Source organism: Propithecus coquereli, unplaced genomic scaffold (genome assembly GCF_000956105.1).
Source record: "Propithecus coquereli isolate 6110/MARCELLA unplaced genomic scaffold, Pcoq_1.0 Scaffold413, whole genome shotgun sequence".
NCBI classification, from domain to species: domain Eukaryota; kingdom Metazoa; phylum Chordata; class Mammalia; order Primates; family Indriidae; genus Propithecus; species Propithecus coquereli.
In genome coordinates, this window is record NW_012149875.1 from 631,599 (window position 1) to 657,411 (window position 25,813).

Here is a 25,813-nt window from a genome sequence, read left to right on the forward strand (position 1 = left end):
GAGGGTGTTTCCCACAGTCATTGTATAAGATTGATTAAAGATCAGCTTGGATGTCACTTAGAAAGCATTTTTCATAAGCCCAGTGACACATTCTTGAAATATTTGTACCCTCTTTCTCAGGGGGAATAAAATCTCCTTTTAAATTTAGGAAATATTGGAGTGGGGTATGGATTAAAAAACAGCTTAAATGTGCTACACAGTGAGGATGTTTTTTCTTACAGGAAAGTGGTAAGATGAGTTGAAGTATCCAATGAAAATCCAACCCAGGAACAACTGGGAACCTGTCTGGCTACATTTCACCCACTGAGTGTGCCTTTGAGTGTCTGCACCAGACAAATGACTCTTACACGGCATAGGAGGGAGGCATGAGATGCAACGTGAAGTCCTCGCTGGAAAGCCCCCGATGTCATTCATGTGCAGTCTAACAGACCTTCTGGAGCCCTCCTACTATTTTAATTCTAATTTTAACACAGTGTCGTTCCTGCAAATTTGGGTATATGAGAATATTTTGAAATCAAGAATATTCATTATTAAACACAGGATTTTTCCAACACTTTCTGAAATTGTGTCTTTAAATTGGACAGGGTAAAAACACATATGCTAATAAAATTCTGTATTTCTATACATTTTCACATATCTGAAGGTTCACTTATCAATAAGAACATGTTTCCACGTCTACCCAGCCCTTTTTCACAATGCCCACAGGCATCAGATGAACATTTTCAATCTTGTTCTTACTCTTAGTACTTATTCAACAAACTGCCATATGTTATGTATGGGTTGTTGGTGAGAAATTTATGCTTTTTTATTTTCTTTTCTCTGGGGACTTCTGTGAATGGCGTTGTAAAACTCTGAACTGCTTATCAGTGATCAATGTTGAGACAACAGGGATCAATAAAACCTTACTTTCAGCTACCCTGAATTCTGATCTTGAAATACCTGTGCCTCCATGCTGGGAGAAGTGGGGTTGGGTGGGCGGGCAGGCAGCGCTGAGATGAAAGGAAAGGCACCAGAGCTCAGCATCGCCTGCTCTCCTGCTCTGGTCGCAGCAAGTGACAGCAGGTACGGGAGTAACACTTCACATGGACCCACAAAGATGACAACAGGCTCCAGAGAGCCAGCTTCACACATCATTAATGCTCTTGGTAGGGGCTAATTGCTACACATTGGTTATACCTGGGAGATAGACAACGAAACATTGATTTTCATTAATGTCAGTTCTTTCAATACTTTCCATAATATGGAAAATAAAAAACTTATTTTCACTTATAGCTCAGCATTTCCAATACTTTCCCTAATTGGCATCATGAATGTTCAAGATTTTTCTTTCCAGGGCAAGGGAAGGTGTGGACTCAATCCACAAGCTAAATAAGTGGTTATTTCACAGATTGGCTCTTCAGAACGTTACAGTGGACCAGACAGGTGGGCTTCCAGGCCAACAGCATGGCAAGGAGCTCCCTGGAATGCCATGAAATCCAAAAGTCAGAATAAGGCTAGTTTTGCAGCAACCTGCAGAACATGTCCATGCTTCACTGTGATGACACAGCAATGGCATCAGGACCAAGGTGGGGCACCTCCCAGTGACTGCCACTCTGTAGGTGCAGGCCAGGTGGAATCCCCGGGCTTCCCCAGGCAGGAATCATTCCAAATCCAAACATAAGTCCCTTCCAAGAATTCACAATATTATCCATGTTGGGTAGCATGGGAGATGGACGGTGAATAATTGTTTGGCCACGTTCACTTTCTTAATTTTATCGAATATTATGGACCTAAGCACTCCTTGTAGGGGAACTCTCAGATAAAGTGCCTATTTTCTTGAATTAAAACGTCATGAAGATTTACACTCAAAAGCAAAAGACATTCATATTTCTGAAGACTCCTTCCAACTTGGGTGGCACATTTATAAAATAAAACTCAAGAAAACAATGAACATGTTAGAGAAATGGGCTGAACACAATTAAAAATTTCACACCATGGCTCATTCAACAATGATCAAGTGTTGTAGAGCAGATTTTCACGATGTCATATTTAGATTTTTGTGGCTTTTATGGACGCGTATTTTTTTGGCAGCAATGGGACACTCATGGCTTGAAATGTACTTGAAATGTGTCCAAACTTCATCTCTGAAGCCTCAGAAACATGGACAGTCATGGAGCTCAGGCCTTGAGGAACTGGGGGTTTACAAGAAGCCAAAAACACAAGAGCTGTTAGTACTCATCATAATTATTGAGATCTGTAAAGTAGGCATTAGAATAGGTCTTCCCAGTGAGATGTGGGTTGAAGTATTTGTTTCTTTCCTCTAGGATCAAGTTGTTTTTGTTAAATGCTTGCAAAATATAAAAAAAGATTTAAGAATACTCAGTAAGTATCATTTCAGAAAGAAGATGACCACGGAGACTGCTATGTCGGATTTGAGCTCTCTCCTAAGCCTGCATTATTTTAAAATGTGTTTTCTCACTTTCTTGCTCCCCAAGACGAGTTGTGTCACTGAGGACTTGCTTAATAACTAGAATCAGGCAGGCAGTTTGTGATACCTCCGGGTCTATTTTTGAACTTCAGTCAGGAAGTTTCCAAGAGAAGCAGGGGTTTAGAAAACCTAAATCTAAACCTCTAGAAAACCTAAAACTCTAATGACTTCAAATTAACATATACTTTGAATGTTATCACATAAAACTGAATAGATAAGTAAGCAGCTTTCAGATTACCATAAACAGGTGCCTTTATCAGAGATCTTGGCAGAACTTATTTAGGTAAATGCATCAGATTCCAAATGCCTTAATTTCTTTTCATTCTGCACTTGTTCGAAGGTGACTACTGTAGCCGTTTCTGACAGATGCCCCTCCTCATTACCAATTTATTAAAGTCACTTGCAATTTCAAAGAGCCTGACCTACACCAGGTAGAGGGTAAATACTGACAGGACCAAAATGAAGATGAAGGAGGAGAGGCAGAGGCCAACTGTCCAGGGCCTGTCTGGGAAAGGTATCAGAAGAAAGTTCTAGAAGGAGTCACTCAAGGACTAGGCAGCCATCCAGGCCCTCAAGGTCCTTTGCCTTCATGGCAGAAACATTTGTTATTATCTTAAAAGTGGTTGCTGAATCTTAAGTGGGAAAACAAGACCGAGTGAATTACCTTCTGACGTCTGGAGTAACAGTGACCCCAGACAAGCTGAGGTGTTGGAATCGCTCTCAGGGGAGCCTGTTCTTGGGCTCTGGGGGTTTGCTTGGCAGGTTCTCACTCACGGAAGGAGCTCACCCTCCTCCTCCTCTCTACTCTGAGAGGCTGTGAGGGGCCTGTTACTAATTCCTGGTGCTTTGCTCCATTCCCCAGACCTGTCATCCAAGTGGTGGGAGGTGCTGGTGGCTAACGGATCCTGGCTTCAGAGGGGTCCAGGGGAAAAGTCAGCTGTTTGTGCCTCTGTCCAAGTGGTGGAGAGCAGAGGCCACGTGGCCGAGAGGAGTTAAGTCAGGACACCGTGGCCCCTGGGACGTAAGATCTTCCAACCACCTGAAGCGGTAAGGGCTGAAGGTATCCCATAGTCTCACGTAGGAGGGAAATTTGATTTCAGAGGAAATCATCATAGCAGAGAGAGGGCAACAAAATACTCCCTATAAATGTTAAGGGGAACCACACTCCTAAGAGGAATTGAAAATTTTAGTTCCACTTAGATCAGGAGAATTCCCTTTATTCATGTGGGTAATAAGGGAGGTTGGGTGCAGGAGACAGGGGCCCTTGGTGTCTTCCCAGCTACATCCCTGACCTCTTGTGTGGACACAATAAGAACAACGATTATCATTTTCTGGGTGCCGGGTGTCATGTACTTTAGGACATTTAAACCTAACAACAATATGAAAATATGTATTGCTATACCCATTTTAAAGACGAAGAAACTAAGGTTCAAAGAAGTAAGTAACTTGTACTCTGAACCATGATACAAAATGCTTCAAACAAAAAAACCACATTTATTTCTCCAAGCACTGTTTGATGTATTTTATATAAATTGCTTCATTTGATTCTCATTCTCTCCAATTTATAAAAAAGGAGAAAATGGAGACTCGGTGAGTGTGAGTGACTGGCAGGAGTTTTCCCAGCTGGGAAGTGTTGGGGTCGACTCATGAGCCAGGTCTGTCGGGTCCAAAGCTGGCGCCCTTCTTCCTTAGAATGTGAAGGAAACTGGCCATTTACTGTAAATTTCTGGGTCCAACACTGGATTCATCACCCACTGGGGAAATTTACAAAACGCATCGCCCCACACCAGTTACAGAGCTTTTACATCGTGCAAAGTTGCAAAGCCTTCATTCTACCTGACGATTATTTATGGATAGTTTTTATAATAATGCAAAAATTTTCTCAGGAGGCCATCCAAGTGGTGATTCCTACAATGGACCTGGATATCTGATTGCCACCCATGGTCCTCATTACTGCTGTCCAGTCGTGCATAGGTCCTCGGCAGGAGCTCTTCTCTTCAGATGCAGAAGGCACAGAGGAAGCAGAGATGGACGTTGACCAATGATCCAATATTTTCCAGCATTTGTTGCTGCTTTCATGCCCCCCTTTTCACTTACATTCCCAATATGAGATGTCATCTTTTCACAGGCACAGCAAAACTAAAAAGGTGGGTCATCATAAGGGGACCCCGTTCCTGTCCCCTACCTGTCACCAGTGCCACCACCACTGAGCCTTGCCAACAGCCCCAGGGTGCACCTGCCTTCTTTGGACACCTGGCTGCAGCTGGGGCTGCCGATGCCTTACCTTGATGGCCTCCACCGAGTCGTACTTGTCCAGCTTGTTGATGTGGTTGGTGATGCTGGTGTTGAGAGGGGCGGGTGAGACAGGGTGGATGACGGTCGCGTCGTGGGCCTGCTGCTGGTACCGCTGGCAGTAGGTGTAGACGAGCAGGGTGAGGAGGCAGCCGAGGATGGAGCTGCTCAGGCCCACAGCGATCATGTGGAACATGTTGAACTCTGGGAGGACAGGACCAAAGTGATGCCACACTTGACCAGAACACGCTGCCTAACTGCTCAAAGTGCTTAGAGGAAAGAGAAAGACAAAACGAAAAGCCCCATAGCTGTTCTACAATTAAAGAAATCATAATTAAGTCTTTCCCTCGAAATGTCATGGCCACCAAGAAACCTCTGCACAGTGAGCGTGGTATATTTTTAGTTCATGCCCTCATGGATTTTAACCAGTCTTTTGGAAATAACTTAAACCTTAATACACTAATACACTAGCAGAAGACTTTTTTTTTTTTTTTTGTATTTGAAGGCTTGCCCTTCTGTTTCATGTGCAGCATAATCTGCGGTCTACAGGGTTTCTACAGACCATCTTCTTCATGCTCCTGCACAGTTCCCTGCCAGCGGCGCGGCTGCGTCCCACGAACAAAGGGAGAGGCGTTTGCTGCTCCGGATCCTTGCTCACCTGCAAGCCAGGCTTCCCCCCCCACCCCATCTTTTTTATTTCATTATATTTAACAGTATTTTCTATTTACATAAATTCTTAAGTTTTCCATTATATTTTTTGGACATGATATATAGACATTGTATAACATTAGAAAGTGCAAAAGGGACTACAGGGAAAATAAATCTTTCTTCTTTCCTAGAGGTAACTACACAACTGTTTTCACCTATGCCCTTCCAGAGATAACTCTGCACACATAGGTGTGACTGTGTGTATATGTATGTGTGTGTGTGTGCGCATGTGTGTGTGTGTGTGTGTGGGTGGGTATGAATAGTATCCTGTGTAGCACTTTTTTCACTTACATAATATTTTGGAGATCTTATCAAGAAAATGGTTTACTCCAAAGAAAGAAAGGATTTGTGTTAAAGGAATCAAATATGATCTTTCAAAGAGTCACGAAATGACCCTCTATTTGCCTACTGTTTTTCTATTTAACAGCTTCTCTTCTGTTTCTTTAGTTATTTTCTTTGACTTATAAATACAAAGCATTCAAAAAATGAGCCTACATGGACTCATGTCAGCTCGAGTGACATCAAGGCAACACACCAAGACCCACGTGGTGTTTGAGAAACAACAGTGAAAAAAAAAAAGATACTCAGTGTCGTTAAAACACTGCTTTTAAAGTTTCAAGCCTTTCTTGGAACAAAGGCAAAGTCTGGGCAGTGCTTGTGGAGCTGGGCTGGGCTTTCCCCTCTAAACTGTGCTCTTTTGCTGCTCCCAGACACCCAGGGCTTAGGAGATGAATCGGCTGCCTCCTGCGGTCCACGGACTCAGTGAACAAAGGCCGCCTTCTCTCGGGTTTGCTGTCATCCACAACAACAACAGGCTCCTAAACGCAGAAATTCCACATGGACAACGCAATTCCTAGCACAGGCATCCCGTGCATTCAGCACTAAGGGACGGATAATCCCTGAGGACGTGACTAGAACACCCACAAGTACCACCCTCTCCCTGACAACCCCCTCGACCTTTTGTTCTAGCTTATTTGGTCAATGGTTTAAGAACGTGAAAGGACTTCGCAAATCTTCAGCCTTTCCTGATCCTGCCATGAAGCCTCTAGAGTCAGGCACTCCCACTTGGACAGGTGGACAGACACCCAGCGCATCCCACCAGCAGCCACAGAATTCTTTACTGTAACATCAAAGCTGCACTTAACGTAAGCAAGAGCCAATGCCACATGGGTTCTCATTTCTCTACACTTCAGCTCTCAGGACTCCCCAGGGTCAATGCCACATGACCATAAAAATACTTCCTGCGGCACCGATAACTCGTATTTCATTATGACATACGGGAGACGCACGATGGTCTCCTTATGCAGATGCTTTGTCATTAGTCAGATGAATCACTCCTGCAGGTGCCTGGGGAAGGCCGGGCCAGCCGACATCTTTATGACGATTATAGTCTTTGTGTCTCATGCAACCAAAAATAGCTCCCTAAGATGAAAAATTTCAAGAGAAGCACACTTTTTCTACATATGGAAAAAATAGTGCCTATTAAATCTCTTTTGAATCTGCTCAGTGGGGCTCTTTCCTTTGAATGTGCTTTTTTTTTCCCCTTTGCTGTTGTTTTTGGTCAGTAAAGATGGAATTAGACCAACTACCCAGACGCTTTAATTGGCCGATTTGCTGTGCAGAGTTTGATTGATTTTTCAACAAACTGAAAAAAGACGTCTATCTTTGTCTCCCTAAACATCCCAAAACATTCTTGCCAGGTAATTGCTTGTTTTTACCTGTTAGCCCTGCAGTAAGATCCATCTAAACTGCCTATGCTTGAGTGTCAATGTCAGCAGCCTAAAGGTCTAAAAAATCACTTCTGAATATTGCAGAGTAGTTAAAGTTCCTGTGATTTAACCAACAGCATCTCAAGTCTTGGTTCTGACTTGTGCAGCATTTAAGGATGCGGATGGGCTTGGCACCGTGTTCTCCTGGGTGCTCCAGGCCCCTGAAGGACTCACATGGAGTAACCCAGGGAAGTCCAGCCGGGGGGAAGCAGAGGGTGAACGTCTGGCGGCAGGCATGGGTGGCCAGTCGACACTGTGGGGCATCAGCTGTTTGACCCCCAGGGTTTGTCTCGGTCTCCCTCCTTATAAACTTGGCTTTGCTACTGACCTTGAGGGCAGCCACCAGCCCTGGGCCCTGGGTGTTATCTGAGAGTGTCACCTAACCAGGGCTGCCATGGCTTGAGGTCCCTGGACATAATCCTTTTGGGTACTTACCACGAGGACCCTTTTCCTGCAGTGGTTCAGGTTTAAAACTCACATAGGATCCCACTGCCTGGATCCCATCCCTGGCTCCATTACTTACTAGCTGCGTGGACTTGGGCCAGTGACCTCAGCTCTCTGAGCCTCACAGCCCCATTTATAAAGTGCAGACAACAACACAAACACAGCCACTATCCCTTTCCTATTACATAATTCCCAAATGAAATCTCTCAGGACTGATTCCTCATCAGTCATCTCACAGCACAGTGTGACCTGACCTGACCCTTTTTGCTGTGGAACCCGACCAGGACTGCTGGAAATAATACTGGCATCTCCAGTCTGCCCGCGTGTCATGACAGCATCACTGAAGAGGCTGGTTGTGGAGCAGAGCCCCAGAACCTGCGGGACACTATGTAAAATACAGCACTGGCCCCATATCGCCCTTCTATAATCTGAAAAATGCTGAATTCCAAAACCCTTCTCTCTCTCCAAAGATTTTACATAAGAAACTGTGGACCATGCATGTTGAGAAGGCTCTTTGTAAGGACCAGAGGGGAGACATCTCGTCTAAACATTTAATGCCGTGTGTGGCACATAGTGACTGATCTAAAAATATTAAAGGACACTAATTGCTATGCTTATTTTTACATGAACTGGTAGATATTCATCTTGTAGCTGGATCCTGCCTTAGCAACGTAGGATCAGTGGACTCCCTCAGCTGACTTGGGTCAGACACCAGACACTGCCTTTCTCAGGTGCTGAGTCTATGATGATATGACTGTTGGTTCCAGAGGGGCTGGGGCTGTTCAGGTCCCCAGTGTAAGCTCAATGGCCCTCACAAAACTGACACAGAAAAGTTTGCTCAGCAAGGGTTACTGAATGAATAAATGGATGAATGATCAGATGGCTGACTGAACAGATAGAATGTAACAGGCAGCAATCTCTCAATTGATGTAGTTAATAGTGGTAAGTACATTCCTAAAACGTGCACGCAAAGCTTCGGATTCCACGCGATCACAGCAGAGGCCAAAGCCTGCTGGGCTGAGCTCTCTGGGGCTACCATGGTGGAGTGGATTATGGTAGCAATGGGAGTCTGTGTGTCATCAGTCACATGTCTGAAAAGGCAGGTCTCGGTGTAGATGCTGGCTCTGATTTCTCCAAGGTGAACATAAGCTGTGCTTCTCCATCTGGACACGTGTGCAGCACAGACAAGTACTTTACCGATGTCTGTAGGCACAGACCACTAGTGCAAATTCATCATGGACTTAAACCAGAGAATGTGGTTTTTGACATTCAGGGTGGCGAAAAGTTTGCAAAATTCCTCTAGTGATATAGGAATAACCTTATGCCTCATTACAGTTTAGTCATTGCAGTGGGCTGGAGATTTGAGACTAGCTGCCCTGGATTTGTACTGTAAATATAAAAAAGTTGCTTGAATTCTATTATACTCATGGGAACTCAAACTATAGCTAATATCAAGATCACTGGCTCATAAAGTGTATATCCATCAGGATCACCTGAGCAGCTTATTAAGCCACAGTTGGCTGGGCCCCACCCAGAGAGGTTCTCACTCTGTAGACAGAGGAAGGGCCTGAGAATCTGCATTTCCATCAAGTTCCCAGGTGGTGCTGATGATGTTGGTCTAGGGACCCCACTTTGAGAACCACTGATCACATGTCAAATATCAACTATTATCATTTACATCAAGGTATAAGATGTTTAGGATCCAGAAGTTTCTTCAGTGTGTCATTCCTGGCCAACAGCAGAAACATTATAGAGAATGTGCAGGAAGAGGAATGACTGGAGTGTATCAGAACACCAATTAGAAATGAGTTAAAAGGAAGCACGTACCTCCACACCTTTTCTCTTCTACGCTACTGGATCTTGCCACAGATACTTCTGGAAAAACAAAAATCCAATCACAATGTATAAAGGGTGTTGGGAAAGAAGTTCACATCAATGCATCACTTACAAAATGTCTAAATGGTTTTGAAGTTTATGTGAGGTAAAGTTTCAAAAGCCTGATTAATTATCAAAAAAATTCTATCAGTTTCTTTGTTTGTTTTAAATCAAACTGTGATGCATTTGGCCACGTTGCCTTGACTGGGAAACAGAGGGATTCGTTATCACAGGAAGAAAATGCCATGGTCCCTCGAGCTGCAAGCAGGGTATGTGCCGATTTTCTGTGACAGCGTGTTATGTCATGACAGCATGTCATGTCCTGCCAGCTGTGGACACCCCCTCACCAACACACACATACACAGTGTTTGCCTGTGGTGTTCCTGCCTCAGAGACTGTTTCGTCAAAGGTCGCATTGTCACGTTCCCTGCAGAAGGGGGCCACTTCACCAGCACTCAAAGGAAATCTCCAGAACAAATAAAGTCCCCATTCAAGAGCCGACAGATATTCATGCTCTTCGTGATGCCACACATGAAATGCACCCCAAGATGCCAGAGAGGACAGATCTCCTAAGGGTTTTAACACCCAAGGATAAAACACCACTTTAGGTGTCTAGAGACATCATTCTCTCTTCCGTTGATTTTTCATTAGATAACAAGAATTAAAAACATGTCTATGGTGAAAAAGGAAACAGCAACAGATACTCTTACAGTTCAACACCATACATGACTGAGATGCCTTATAAAGCTAAAGCTAATAATTTTCTCTCAAACATTATTATCTTTTCCACAAATGGAGGAAAACTTGGCTCGTAGAATTGAAGTCTATTATTTCTTTTCTTTTTTTTTTTTTTTTGGTGGCATAAATCAGTAAATTTATTTTTTTAATTTTTTTAATTTATTTTTATTTCGAGATACCTATTATTTCTTTGTAACAGGCTAGTCTTTGCAATCCTAAGGCACCTGGTGGGTGTGTGCTAAATGGTTCATACGCTTACACAGCATCATGCAACAGTTAAGCATACAACAGCTGACTAGCTACCACCAAGACCTAAGCACTGATTCCACATTGAAAGCCTGTAGCCAGAGGGCCAACCAACCTCTTCTCAAAGATGAGAATAATGATGGGTTTCTTGAATGCATTAAAGATTTCATAAAAAGTATGCCCCTTTTTCTCTGTGCAAATACACCACACAAGGTATTGCCAATGCATTTAACCTAATATTAAAATAACCGAATGACCTACTTTCATTTTTTGAGCAAAATCTTCTGGATTGTATTTTAGTAAATAAATTATAGAAGACATTGTGCTTCAGAAACTGTAGGCTCACGAACTGAATTCAAGTGTAAATCTGCAGTTACCTATACATCTACACTTTAATCCCCTTGAAACCAGATGAGTTGATAGAATCATCTCTATTTCACCAAATAGGGGCTCAAAGAAAAAGATAAAACTCTGACCTATGAATCATTTTTCTCTAAATGTTGCAAATGGTTTTGTTTACACTGATAAATCTCTCTGCTCTTACCTGGGATGAAATTGGAGTCGAAAACACACGGCCGGCTCTCCGTGGTGTTGCCAGAGCACTGGCCGCCCGCAGGGAACAGGAGGATACACTGGCGGCTGCGGGTCTGGGTGCCAGACGCGTCGCACTCAGACCAGTCGGACCACTCTGACCAGCTCTCTGCAGGGGCACAGTTACCACGAAGGTCAATCATCCTGGAAGCACCATCAAGTGCTTTCATAGTATGTTTTTAATGGTTCTGTGCGTAATAAGACGTAGTCATATCTTCTAACTCGGCCAGTAAATAAAATAACCATGCGGATGAAGAAAAGTATCTTTACCAATATATCTTTGATCAGATATAATGTCGTTAATATAAATTCTCTAAACCCCATGTTATCTTAATGTTATATAGTAATCGTACTGAGACACTCGACAAGTGAACGCAGGATACCCGGCTGTGTTCAGACCATGGGGAGTGTGGGGGAGCGGAAATCATCAACGCAGACCCCATTTCCTACGGGGTAATGCCCCCCTGCAAAGAGCAGCCCTCACGTGTTTTCGTGAAAAATCCCTGAAAATCTCCAGGCAAGAGAAATGCCTGTGTGCTCATGAGAAAGCCCAGGTGGCTGAACGGCAGTCTTGAAGCTGCCACAAGTACTTTGTCTTCTGTTATGAAAACAACTGTGCAGAGGCCACATACGGAAGCCAGGCCACCCTTGCGGTGGAATTCACTTCATCCGCGGCCACAGTCCCTGAAGAGCTCAAGGCCAATGCACAAGTCTTGCGTCAAAGCCAGAGTTGAGCACTGAAAGGACACATCCCCCTCGAGTGGAAGATTTGCTAGGATTTGCTTAGCTCACCCCAGAGTGCAGACGTGTGAAAAGAGAGGAGTAATGGTCACATTTAAGTAAGAAGTTTAACAAAGTGAACTCTCGATATTATCTATGAAATATTAATCAGTATATAAAAGATCTTTTCCCCATGTGCTAATGAGAGAATGTACGTTCAGTTAGTTTCTCCTTTTTAAAATTAAGCATCAACTCTGCAGTGGCAGGGAACATTTGGAAATCAAACATGTGCCTTGATCCAGGCAAATGGTACAATGTTTTCTTAGAAATGTGTAAAATGCTGGGTTTTGGAATTACTGTGAGAATCTGGTTTCAAGGCACTTTTCAATACAAATGGAACCTTCTAGAAAGATCTTCAGGAGCAAGCTTAAAAAGTTTATGTTTCAATGTCAAAGTTAGGCTCAGAAAAGAGTGGCTCATTTTCATTCCAGGTGGTCCCTACGTGTCAGAAACCCAAGCTCCTCCATGGATGGGGACGGCAGCTGGGGCATCGCTGGGCACCTGCGCTGGCCATGGACCTCGGAGCTCGGGGCTCCCACAGCCACGGGCCTGAGCCGGTCCCTGTGAGGCTCACTTCGCAAGGGCCCCCTGCTGCCCACCCTGACTGCAACAGTAAAATTTCAGACCCTGTCATCAGGTCATACACTTTGAGAGTTTGTTATAACCAGTTTCTGCTGCTGGCTTTGCTTGATCCTCTGCTTCCCGACTTGAGATCCTGCCTTCTGTTTGCTCTGATTGCGCTACCCCTGCGTTATAGCCCACTGGCCTTGATGAAGTGTCCTCTGAGAGTGACTGGCGTCCCCTTGCAACATTCCAGAAGTCATTGCTGGAACACAAGTCCAGGGGTCTTTGGAAGACATTTGGCCACAGCCAGGCAGGCAGTGAAACAAAAGGACTGGGGGTGATTCCTCCACCCAGACCCCCTGCCCTGGGGGGAGCTCTACAAATGCTCTTTCCTTTCCCATCTCATTCCTCTGACTTTTTCTCTCCCTCAGCACAGCAAGGTGCCGCCTGTGAGTTGTGTGAATTAGCAAGGTCAAGGCAAAATTGGGATGTTTCTTAGTTAGAGAGTTTGTGTGTCATAACAAAATGTATACACTTCCACTGATGTGATAAAGGCTTTGAACACTAGTTCTGAATCAACGGCATAGTGAGAACTATTTTATTGTAGAATGATGTGTTGATTTTCTCCCACGTCCTTTTCAGTACTTACCGTGATGTGGTATCATCAAACTCACCATTTATAAATTGAGGAAGGAGGCCAGTTTGTCCCAGAGTCATGCCATAGGCAGGGCGCCACTTACCTGGGCAGGGCTGCGTGTTGCACAGCGCCTCTTCCGTGTGCAGCCCCAGGCAGATGTCCCCTCCGTAGGCCGGGGCTGGATTTGTGCATGAGCGGGTCCTCATGTAGTGTCCACCGCCACATGTTGCTGAGCATTTTGACCAGGGGGACCAGCAAGACCACATACCATCCACTGGGAAGGGACACAAAGTAAGAGTTCCTCTGAAATCCAAATCCAACCATCTGGCATGGAAGAAGTCTGCATCCCGGGCATGCGCTGATGCAGCCACTGGTGCACATCCCAGGGGACCACTGACCGCTCCTGGTGATGGATCCAATTTTGAAGGTTCCTCTCTACATTTTTCAGTACCCTTATTCATTCTTTCAGAAAATATTTCTAAGCATAAAATACCTAAGCACAAGGATGACAAAAGAGGGCACCACGTGCCATACAAAATCCCTGTCCTTGAGAATGGCCACGAACCACTGTGGTGTTGTTAACGTGAAGCCCCCAGCCAGCTCTCCCCTTTGCTGTCTGCACCACCTGGTTGGCCAGATGAGACTTAAGGCCAAGGAGAAGTAGCTGAAGCCACAGCCCTCCTTACTAATTGGACTGTGGTTTGCCTTTTGACAGTGGGATAGAGAAAGCCTAACAGGTCCCGCGAGGAAGGTAACTGTGAAGGACGTTCAGTAAATTCAGGCACTAAGTGATCAAAACAAGTACCAACACACAGACTTGATGTTGCACTTAAATGACTAAAGAGGGGAATCAGGAAACCTGCAGCCAGACTTCAGGCGAGGCGTTAAGGGTGCAGTTTCACAACGTGAATCTGCAGCAGAACTGGATCCTTGACCGAGCGTTGCCATGACTGCTCATCACCCACAGCACACTTCTGCCTGCTCGAGTTTCCCTCCTGAACTCTGAGGCTGGGCTCCTGACACCTGTAGACCGACCTGCTGAGTGCTGGAGTCAGCTGGCCCACCCTGGTCTGGGGGACTTCGGGGTTCAGTCCTGCGTGAGCTGACACTGCTTAAACTGGAAACCTCATGTCGGCTTGGGTTTGTGGCGATGTCAGACATGATCTGCTGTTTAGCTGACTCCTGACTGAGCCTCCCTCTTGCTAGCCAGTCCTACCCGTGTTGTGCCATAGGGAAGCATGAGGACTCTGTCGAACACGGCATGAGACCCTAACAGGGGGCAGAACACGATCAAAACTATGGCTAATTCAACTAAAAAGCTGATGAGAGACCCACGATTGCTGTATGTAGATAGAATCATATTTTTTCTTTATCCTACGTAAATAAACAGAATCCATGATGACAGGGGATGTCAAAATCACTTAAGGCACAAGGTCATTTTAGCTAGAGTAACTTAGATTGTATTTTAATATGCCCACCATGACTTAATACATCTTTACTGAATAATGTTTCTCTCTAGATATTCGCACAGGTAAAAGGGTATTTTTGAGAAGCATGAGCAAAAACATCATCTTTATGACAATATCTTTATTTTTAAAAAGTAAAAAACAAAACAAAAAACATTTGAACCCAATTAGAAATGAGTTTGTAACCTAACTGGAAATTTTGTGATTCAACAGTTTATACAAACTTGCAGAATTCAGCAATATTTTCCCTAATAGTTAACAAGGTTACAAGGAATCCATCAGATTTCTGACACTGGCTGTATTGCCAGCATTAAGAAGGCAGGCATGTGTTTGCCTAGAACTTTAGAATTTTCAAAAACCCTCTTCCATATCTCCTCTCACTGCGGGAACACTGGCTGGCAGATTTTTCTGTCTGTAACCTGAGTTGAAGCTTAGTCTCCAGTGAGTATACTTGCACTCCCCACAGACTAAGGCAAAGATAAATCATAGAGATTGACTGTCTGAAAGTACACAAGGAAGCCTGAGCTCAGAAGGGTCTAATGTGTCTCCTAAATGGTGTCACAGCCTGATGTGGAACCACCCATGTGTTCTGAAGGCCCCTGGATTTTGTATGGTGTGATGAACTTGCGGACGCATGGTAGACAGGTATATGAGAAGATGCTCAGCATTACTAATCATTAGGGAAATTCAAATCAAACCCACAATGATATATCACTTAATACCTGCTAGGATGGCTATTATTAAAAAAACAAAAGATAAGTGTTGGTGAGGATGTGGAAAAATTGGAGTCCTTGTACGTGGTTGGTGAGAATATAAAATGGTATAGCTGCTATAGAATATAGTGTGGAGATTCAGAAAAAAATTAAAAATGGAATTACTATAAGATCTATCAATCCCACTTTTGGGGATATATCCAAAAGAACTGAAATCAGGATCTCCAAGAGATACTTGCATTCCCATGTTCATGGCAGCAGTATTCACAGTAACTACGGTATGGAAACAACTCAAATGTGCATCAACAGATGGAGGGATAAAGAAAATGTGCTACATACATACAATGGAATATTATTCAGCCTTAAAAAAGGAGATGCTGCCATCTGTGACAACTTGGACAAACCTGGAGGACCCCATGCTCAGCGGGACAAGCCAGACAGGGAGAAAAAAATACCGTACAATTCCACCTACACGAGGTACTGAAATATTTAAACTCACAGGAACAGAGAGTAAAATGGTGGTTTCCAGGGGCTGGCAGGAGGGGGAATAGGGGGAATGAGCAGTTGCTGTTCAACTGGTATAAAGTTACAGTTATTCAAGATGAGCAAGCTCTAGAGATCCGCTATACAACATTGTGCCTACAGTGAACAATACTGTATTGTGCACGTAAAAATTTGTTAAGAGGATACATCTCATGTAAAGTGCTCTCAGTGCAATAAAAGTTAAAAACAAACCCAAAAGCCGAAACATGCTCATTTCAATCACTCCAATGGAGCAGTGACACAGGATAGTGAACGTTGTAATAACAGGTCACATTAAAAAGCTAAAGCATTTGTAAAAGAAATTACAGAATACAAAGCTTAAGGAAATAGTCTTCACCTCTTCACCCAGGGGGAGCACGCAGAACCTGGTGGAAGCAGGGATGTGGGGGGCCAAGGGAACAAAACAAACGTGAGCCACCGGGCAAGGGACTGAGCGAGGCTGAGAGCTAAAATCTTTCCTTTCTGCTATGTAAACTACACTGGATTAATGAAACAACAACACTAGTAATAACAATAAACCCAGTCAACATCCCACCTCATCCTTACAACTGTCCCAGGAGGTGGTCCAGACATGAATGACCCCAGGCGCAGAGAGCTTAGGTCACCCCAGGAGCGAGCGGGGAGCTGGGACAGGAACCTGGCAAGCCGAGCACAGAACCAGACGCACAGCCCCAGCTTAGGAATTGGCATAACTCCTGCCACGTTGCTAAAATCACGTGGGGCTCTCCTGGCTTGAATCACCATCCAACTTAGCCCAAGAAAGACTGGTTTGTGGGAAGATACTCAAGCTCAGATCCATGTTTCATTCAAGGAATCAAGGCAATTAATTGTTGGACATTGTTTTTGATCAAATAAATGTACAGATTAAGTAACTTGATAAAAGAGGACAAAAATTCTTGTTCTAGGAATTCTAGCTAAATAGTCCACCCACTATAGTAAAATAAAAACAATGGCAGCAGCCAGAAGCATAATTACTCCTGATCTGAACAGCAAAGAAAACACTAAATAACTAAGGTCTGCATGGCGGGCATCCCTGTGTGGTCTGAGACATAAAGTCCTGCACTCACTGCCCTCAAGGCGTGGGCATGTATGATATCGACTCTCCAGCACCCTGAGGCCTGGACCGTGCAGGTGTGCACTGAAGGACGGTTGTGCTCACTGGCCCCCTAAGGATCTCTGAGCAGGATGTTCCTGCACCAACTCCCCTCCACCACACCCTGCTCCAAAGCGTGGACTGGAGGATTCCATGGACAGAGGGGACAGAGTGTTCTGAGCACACCGCAGGTGTCTAACCAGTTTACCTATAAAACACACACCTGCCAGAATCCTCGGTTTTGATTGAGTCCACCCCTCCATTAGATGATTGGTGTTCCTTCCCTCTCAGATTTATTGTTTGCAGAATAAAGATAAAATGGAACCATCTTAGTTAAACCCGATGAACAGAGTTTATGTTTACTGCATTAGGTTGTATGGGGTCTAAGTGGGGCTGCTTTCATCTTCGTTGAATATTACTTAGCAACAGAGAACCATCTGCTGTCTGTACCTTTCCAGGTCAAGGTCTGGAGTCCTTGGAGCTGAATCAAACATGCATTGGGGAAAAGGAGTGATGGACAAAGTATTAGCTATTCTTCAATGTTGGAGATAAATTATGTAGGTTTAAGTGACCAGCTAGATAAATCCATAGAAGGTGAAAAAATGATCATTTCAGCATGGGCTCAACTTTAAACCTCATTATAGCTTATAATACAGCTATTATTGGAGATTGGAGATCAAATTTTTCATTGCTTAATTTTAAAGATATTTCACATTCCTTTAGTTTGTTTAGATTTTCATATTTAATCAAAACGAGAAAATGTATTTTTAAATAAATATACTGCCCACTTGTCATTGTCCACTGTGAACCCAATAGGGTTAAAGCAGAGTAAATTCATAGGGAAGAGAGGTCCTAAGGGAGGTAAGAGTAGCCTCTGACTGGCTTCCTGATGGCTGTGCAGCTCAGCTTCCAAGCCTTGGAAAGCTTCCAGCCCATCCTTGTTGAGTTGCACTCTGTCGTATGTTTAGGAATGTTCTAAGAGGTGGGAAAGAAGGTTGACATTTGCGCCACTCATCCCTGAACTCACCCGCTGCATAGTGGAAAGTGACAAGGGCCACTCTGAGTAACTCCACAGCACTCTATGGAATTCTGGCCTTTAAAAAGGAAATGAAGACAGAGCTATTCAAAATATCAAGGCTATGTAGACATGGCATTGGTTTGACAGCCAAATCAACTAAAATAAAAAAAACCAACAGATCACGTTAATGGAGTGTCTCTGAGATGGACGGTGATGCTTTGCACCCAGGCAGCGGGACAGCATCCAAGAGTCTGGAGGAATCTGCACGTTCTACTGATGGCAACGAGGAATCGGGTCTGGAGGCTGGGGAAGTGAGGGGGTGGAGGGACCCTGACATTCCCATGGTGACCGCCCTCATTCCAGCACGGACCCATATCTAATGATGTCACCTACGGGCTTGCTCCCAGCCCCCTGGGGAAGGAACCCTTCCACTGGGGCTATGGGAAAAAACAGCTCTGTGACCTTTCCCAGCCTCTCAGAATCAGCTGGGCTGGGAAACTGGGTGGTTAGAGGAGGAATCCCTGAGGCTGGAGAAATTCAGGCAGAGATACCCTGGGAGGAGCCATGCAGCTATAGGAGCAGGAACATCATTGGGTGCCTCAGCTACAAAGCTGGAAACTGTGTGTTTTCAGTTTTATATACATGTTTGTGCATCTATGTATCCATCTATCCATCTGTCCATCTACCCATCCAGAAAATGGTCACTGAGCCCAAGAAACAATCCAGTTTCTTGTTCAAAACACTAAGAAAGTTGTCTGTATCTACTGGAAATGCTAAGATCCTAAGCCTTCAAAAATTTTATATCCAGTATTTGGAATGACCCCTCTTCCCATCTCTGCTTGTCAGTTTGGCAAAATCCTGTCTGTCCCTGAAGATTCAGCTCAAGGGCAGCCTGCTTGGTGCAGCTGCCTGGATTCCCAAGGGCTGGCTCAGTGGGCCCTTGGCTCAGTGGGTCATTGGTCCAGTTGCCATTGCATCTTGTCACCAACCCAGTAGTGGGTGACCATGCTGGGTTAACATTATTCACAGCAGGCCGCCTCACTGAACTCTTAAGTTCCTTTCTGACCTGGACAACATCATTTAGTCTTTGTATACCCTGTGAATAGCACACAGCAGGTTATCCAAAAAGGTTTGCTGAGAGTTGGGGTGAAGGAAGGTTCATTAACCAACTCTCTGTTTCCTCATCATTCAACAATTACCAATAGGCAGTTCTACCTGTGTGAGGCTCGTGCTGGGGGCTAAGGTCACTGCAGTGAGTGACACCATCACGGGAGTCTCTTTCTATCAGACAAAAGGCAAAGGCAGCACCTACAGTCACTGACCAGGACTCAGGATGGTCATGACCTGTGGACTAAAGATCCTCTGACTGCTCTGGGCAGGGAAGCAGGAAGTGGGAAGATGAAAGAGAAAGCTAATAAGGTGCTGGGGCCTCACGCTGAGTCGAGGCAGGAGGAAAGCTGAGACAGGTGCTAGAGTGCTGAAGAGAAAGACAGAGGAGCCTTAGGGCAGTGTCAGAGCACAAAGCCCTGGCTGGAGGGTTCCTTTAGATCAGTGTAACAACCCCACGTTTGCTTGTAAATTCAGCAGAATGAAAAGCCAGGCCTCAGGAGGAAGACCCGACAAACAGCTCCGTCAGGCCTGCAGGGGAAAAGAGGTGGTGTCTTTGGAGGACTGACTGCACGAGGTGGACCCTCGTGGCAGAAGACACAGTGGGACTGGGAACTGGCCGGCCCGGCCCTGGGGGACCAGCTTTGATACCCATGACCCTAGATGAGGACGTTCCATCAGTGTCCCAGGAAGGGGTCAGCCTGCAGAAGGAGCTGCTGGCTCACTTCAGGGGCACCAGACACTTCCGGCCCATGTCCGAAGGGCTGGCTTCTCCATCGGGCTCAGCATCTGGAGTCTACATCCTTGGAAGAACTCAGGGGAATGTTTTAATTCCTTTAAAACCAGAAAAAAAAAATGAATACAATCCAGCCTAGATCATATCTGTCTTTACACCAATGCACTATGGAGGGAACGGTCCCTGAAGACAAATGTGCTGGGGGACCACGTAATGCACACTTGGCCCTGCCTGTCCGACTGTTCTGCATAGCAAATGGATGTTGCTTGTAAAGGGGGCTGAATGAAGAGTTTCAATACTCATTGAAATGATTCAGGATTTAGCTTCAGGTCAGCTGGAGAGGGTGGGTTACAAATCGAGAACCCTTTCATTATTCCTCTTTTTTTTCTCTCACTCTGGGTTGATCCAACAGGTGATGATGTCACCTAAGACATTTATCAAGAACATAGATTCCAAACACAAAGGGAGCTGAGTGAACCTCAGTAAAATATTAGTAGAAGGCCTTCTGAGGTCCCTGATTTTTCAGATCTTTTCCAGATTATGCAATCCACTTACCTGGGCATGGCAAAATGTTACACTCCTGGTATTCCAGAGACGGGCCCAAGCAAGGCATGCCCCCGTACTTGGGTTCGGGGTTGTTGCAAACACGCTTCCGGTTCCGAATGCCCCTGCTGCAGTCGCGGCTGCACTGAGACCATGAAGTCCAGGCTGACCAAGCCCCATTGACGGTGTGGGCAGAGTACCTCCCAGCACGTAGGAAATCACCAGACAGCCCTGACAAGGAAACAGAGCATGAATCTACCATGAGTTCTCAGAGTAACCACAGGCCTTGCCAACTTCCATTCTGCATCAGCTGTCGGCTTCATTTCTGCAACTATCCTCTAAAATTCAGTTGAACTCTTGTCATACTTCAAAGCCAAAATCAATAAAGAACATCTACGTACAACTAAGCCTCATTTTGTGTGAACAGAGGAAACTGAGTACAAGTTTTTATTTGCAAGTTATCAATACCAAAACATGAAGATGGCCTTCGGAATTCAAAGGCATTAAGACACAAGAAGGAAAAAGTTCTTTGAAGCCATGTCCATGATATATTTTTGCAAAAAATACAAAATATCTTTTTTAAATCTATGCTAAATTTTTCCTAATTTCATATTATTAACACTTTAACAAATATTAGCTTTGGTTTTTTATGTATTAGGTTTGGTTTTAACTAATATTAGCTTTGGTTTTAAATGTATCTAATGGAAGAAATAAAATATACAAGTTCAGAAAGGAGACTAAAGTTAATATATAGAGAAATACCATCATTCATTGCAGTGGAGTGATAAGTTACTATAACTCCAGCTTCTTTCCTGCAGTTGCTATTAAATAAGGTGCAAATAAGAACTCCATTTGTGAATGTGGAGAAGTCCTTACACAATGACTAGGTCTTATATTTGTAGTTCATTTATTTTTTGAAGGAACTTCTTCACTTCACTTTCTCACTTCTCTTGAGAATTCTACAACAAACTCTCCTCATACGTAATGGGGTAGTGATTGCCCTGGAGGACATCATCTGGAGAAATGGAAACATGATTCAGACATTTTCTAAACCTGTTCCTTTGCCTACTAACCTTTCAGAAGTACTGGTGAAAGGTGCCAAGTCAATAGTTCCTGAATCACAGACCATGGAAGTACCTGTTACTCCAGAGAACTCATGCCCTGAAACCCAACACATCCCTGAATGACCTTGCCAAATGTCAAAAGCTCCTATGAAGTTCAGAGCACACTTACTAACAAAATATGTTTCCCCAGGAACCTGTGGAGGTAGCAGCAGCAGTTGGGGTGCTGGGGGCTGGGAGTGGGAGGGTTGCCTTAGCAGGAATCACAGCTGAGTCTTTGAAAATTGTGTTATTTGTGAGGTCTACTCTGAGTACTTTAACTTGTTAAGTTATTTAATTAGCCATAGTCAAAATTTGTGTTTGTTTTGATGAAAATGCCTACTCACAATATTTATAAATATTCAATAATTTTCACAAATGTAGGCAATGTGACACATTTTAACAAATAACTCTCAAAGTATGCAATGGAATTCTAGGGAAGTGTAGTCATGAAAAGGCAAATATGCCAATAGCTCTATGCATTGTTAAGCAACTTTATTGTTTACTTAGAAAATCTGTCTCTGAAAGGTAGGCAGGATACTATTCAAAGAAATTGAAGTGTCTTTCTGTGATGAACCAGTATTTTGTGGGTTAATCAAAAAACATCTATGTATAATTAAGCCTCATTTTGTGTGGCCAGAGAAAAATGAGTCCAATTTTGTGTTTGCAAGTTACCGATACCAAGACATGAGGATGACTTTGGAACTCAAAGGCATTAAGCCACAGGAAGGATAAAGTTTTTGAAGCCATGTCCATGATACACTTCTGCAAAAAATATAAAATATCTTTTATAAATCTGTGTTAAATTTTTCATAGGTTCATATCATTAACATTTTAACTAATATTAGCTTTGGTTTTAAATGTATCTAATGGAAGAAATAAAATATACAAGCTCAGAAAGGAGGCTAAAGTTAATATAGAGAGAAATGCCATCATTCATTTCCTCTTTTTTACTTTGATGTCATAAGAATAAGATAGTTCACAGCCCATTTTGAAATAAGGGAACAAATGAATTGGAGATTAAACAAACAAAATACAGGAAGCTTGGTTAAATATAAATTTCAGATAAAAAATAAATAATATTTTAGGATAAGTATACTTGAAAAATTGCACAGGACATAGTCATTTAAAAAGTTATATGGGACATACATATCTTTTAAAAGATTCATGGGATATATTTATACCAGAAAAAAATTCTGAAAAATATCTAAAATTCATATTTAAATTCTTATATTTTATCTCACCACCTTCATCGGAGATCACAGGATCATCCCTTATGGAATGCAGATCTTTAAATTGGGTCTTCAGTTATCTTTCTCTTGGTATTTTATCACATATCTTTTCTTCTAACTACAGAAATATTTTACAAAATTAATAAGTGCCACTATCATCTTGTTAATTTTTTGAGGTGGGTGGTGTTTGTTTAAGTAGTACATTTATTCACATAAAACCCTTCATGAAAGCAGACTCTTTAATTTTTCAAGAAACAGCTTGTATAATCGCTGAACAAGGGAAGAGTTAACATCAGCGGGAACAGCAGGAGTAGGAAGCGCACTTGAAAACAAGCGGCTCCTGACTGCCACTGTCAGGCCTCCAAGCATCCACGCTGTTCACCAGTTCCCAGGAGAAGTCGTGGGATCAGTGACGGGAGAGCAGCTGGTGGCCATCACTCAGAGCCACACTGTGGCAGAGCCTTCCTCGTGGAGACACAGAGATTTACCAAACCTCCACGAATTTATCCCACCAGATCGGTCCAACATGGCGACTCACCAGCTCTGTGGCATTTGTCAAGGCCAACCATTCTGGGTCTAAGACCCTTTCTCTAAAAATGACTTTAACCATGCCTACACTTTAAATAGATATCACATTCGTGTTGGGAGAATAAAGTAGAATCACAAACACAAAGGTGCTAAGGAGTGTCTGATAATGGCCTAGTTGTGCAAGATAAAATGATCACCGTTCTCATCAAAAATAGTTCTGATGATCCATCTGCGAGAATCTACGTCCTGTTCAAAACTGGAAGAGATTTTGTCCAGTTAGGTGAGAGTGAAAAAAGAGGTGAAGAACAAAGCGAAGTGTGAAGCTCTGGGGGACCGCCGGGCTCAACTTCTTTTCCTGCAGCTCATACAGCTGAGCTCCAGGGAAAGCAAGTGACTTGCCCAAGGTGAGATGACATTCGGTGCCAGGGCAGAGAGAGGGCAGACCTGGTTCCTACCTCAGGGCTTTCTCCACGAGATTGATAGGGCATTCAAGGGATTTACACAATTATGAGGGGCAAAGCAATTTCAAAGATTATTATAGTATTCTCACACACTGTGCTTTTTAACAGGAAGATCCTTTTATAGGTATAAGCAAAGAAATGCACTTTCATTGCCTTTGTCTAGTTTAGGGATAAAGAAAGAAAAGCTTATTTTTGGCTTACATTTTAGTGCATTTCAACTTACATTTTAATGCCACAAGATCTATGGATGATCACTTATCCTTCCTCAGTATATTTTCTGATACTAGTTAAATCTCTACAAACTATTTTGGATCCATCATGAATAGATCCAGAATAGTTTGGGGGCTGAATTCATAGAGCCACCTCCATATACTATTAAATATTATATAAATACAGTGAGGGTCTTTTCCTTCCATTTGCTATGAAGTCAGTTCTGCTCTACAGGGATCATTGTTACAGAGACTGCTAAGCTATAAATGGACCTATCCATAGAAGTGAGTCAGTCCCTGTGGAATCCTTTCTCACCATCTGTGGAGCAGCCACTGGTTCCATCGCTAGAACAGTATCGCATTTCAATTCTCTGTCTTCCCACTTCCAGCAAATTCGGATCAGGCAGGCGGGCTTTGCATGTGTATCGGAATCGCTGCTCATAGTGGCCACCGTTGTCAGAGATGTTGACGGGAGTCCAGGGTGTCCAGGGTGTGGTCTTCTTCAGCTCAGGACACGGGTTCGTGTTGCAAGGTTGGTACTCCTGGGAGAGGATAACACATGGTGTGTCTTACTGTACACCATACATAGGGCAATATCACAAGGGGCTCCTTCCCTTTAGGAAAAGGTAAATGTTTCCAAAACTTCAGATCCTAAGACACTCAACAGACACTCTACAAAATTAAAAACACATACATGTTAAATTATGCATTTGATAGAATGCTCAGTATTCAAGTCATCTCCAAAAGGAATCTGCACAGTTTCCCCTGTGTAAACAATGAGAATGAGACAATAAACTTAATTGTATGTGAAAAAAAATGGTGCTCCCATAAAAATCATCTTTCTTTCACTTAATCAGTAACCCAAAATGCCGATTACTCTGATGTGAAGTTTAGTTGTTTTCTTTAAAAGACTAATTATTAGACCACATAATATTTAGTTTGAGATTAACAGATGTTATAAGTCCTGGGATCAGAGGCTCAACGTGCTAGAATGATAGGGTAGCCACAGATAACACACGACACTTTTTAATCTATAAGAAGTTTTCCCATCATTTCCCTGGGTAATAACTCAAGGCATTTCTCAGCTTCTCCTTTCCCTGACTCCCAGGGACCTCCCTTGTGACCACAGGAGGACGGGGCCTGGGTCACTGAGCATGGATTAGCCTTGGAGGTCTGGTTAGCGGGGCATGCTGTGTGTTGGGATGAGGGGATGCAATTTAGGACTAAGATGGTAAAAATCTGCCTGGAGCACTTACTGCTTTATTTAACAAAAATTCTAAATACTATGGCTCCAGAAACAACCAAAAATAAGGCATATGGGAGTTGACCTTGGAGGTGGTACTACATCACAATTCCTCCATTTAACAACAAAGGATGTTTCACCAGAGGGAAAATCCACGACATGTAATATACCTGGTAATGGCCACAGTTTTACAGATTTTTAGCAATGTTACAAAATAAGAAGAACTGATCTACCCTTTCTCGATTTATACAGTTGCATATTTTGATACTTATGTACATAGAGCTAACAACAGGAATTTTCCAGTATTATGCATTGCCTGTTAACTGTGCATTATGGAAAAAGAATTTCACTCTTTACTCCCTACCCTACGCTCTGTGTCTACCTCATTATCATAGCTTCCTCTCTCCCAACATCTTCAAATAATGATGCTATAATTCTGGTTTGATCAAAATCAAGCATTAGCACTTATCACTAGGTGAGGACCGTCCTTACTAGAGTGATGGAGTGAACTGTGATTGATTTGTTTCTTTCTCAGGTCCCTTCCAGTCCGACTCAATGGTTCTCCCATTGTAGGGGGTAGGAGGTGGCTGTTTAGTTTCTATAAACTAGTAATTAATTCACTACCCATCAGGAATCCAGACATAGCAGGAACTGCACAAGTTGTAAATCCCTAAAGAAATCCCTCCGAGAATTCTCTGACCTATTCCAAC

The 25,813-nt window shown here is 43.5% G+C and overlaps 1 protein-coding gene across 1 annotated transcript in view; it reads right to left on the reverse strand.

Annotated features, from left to right (window-relative positions):
* Window positions 1-2,207: 2,207 nt before the first annotated feature.
* The window catches only part of SEMA5A (sema domain, seven thrombospondin repeats (type 1 and type 1-like), transmembrane domain (TM) and short cytoplasmic domain, (semaphorin) 5A), a 410,707-nt gene continuing 387,101 nt past the window's right edge, over window positions 2,208-25,813 (reverse strand). Inside the window, exons 17-24 of the mRNA XM_012653137.1 lie at window positions 24,177-24,402; window positions 20,343-20,561; window positions 13,215-13,385; window positions 11,084-11,239; window positions 9,508-9,555; window positions 4,752-4,963; window position 3,255; window positions 2,208-2,326 (exon numbers count right to left, since the gene is read on the reverse strand). Of these exons, the coding sequence (XP_012508591.1) occupies window positions 2,208-2,326; window position 3,255; window positions 4,752-4,963; window positions 9,508-9,555; window positions 11,084-11,239; window positions 13,215-13,385; window positions 20,343-20,561; window positions 24,177-24,402 (1,152 nt within the window). The remainder of the gene's footprint in view (window positions 2,327-3,254; window positions 3,256-4,751; window positions 4,964-9,507; window positions 9,556-11,083; window positions 11,240-13,214; window positions 13,386-20,342; window positions 20,562-24,176; window positions 24,403-25,813) is intronic.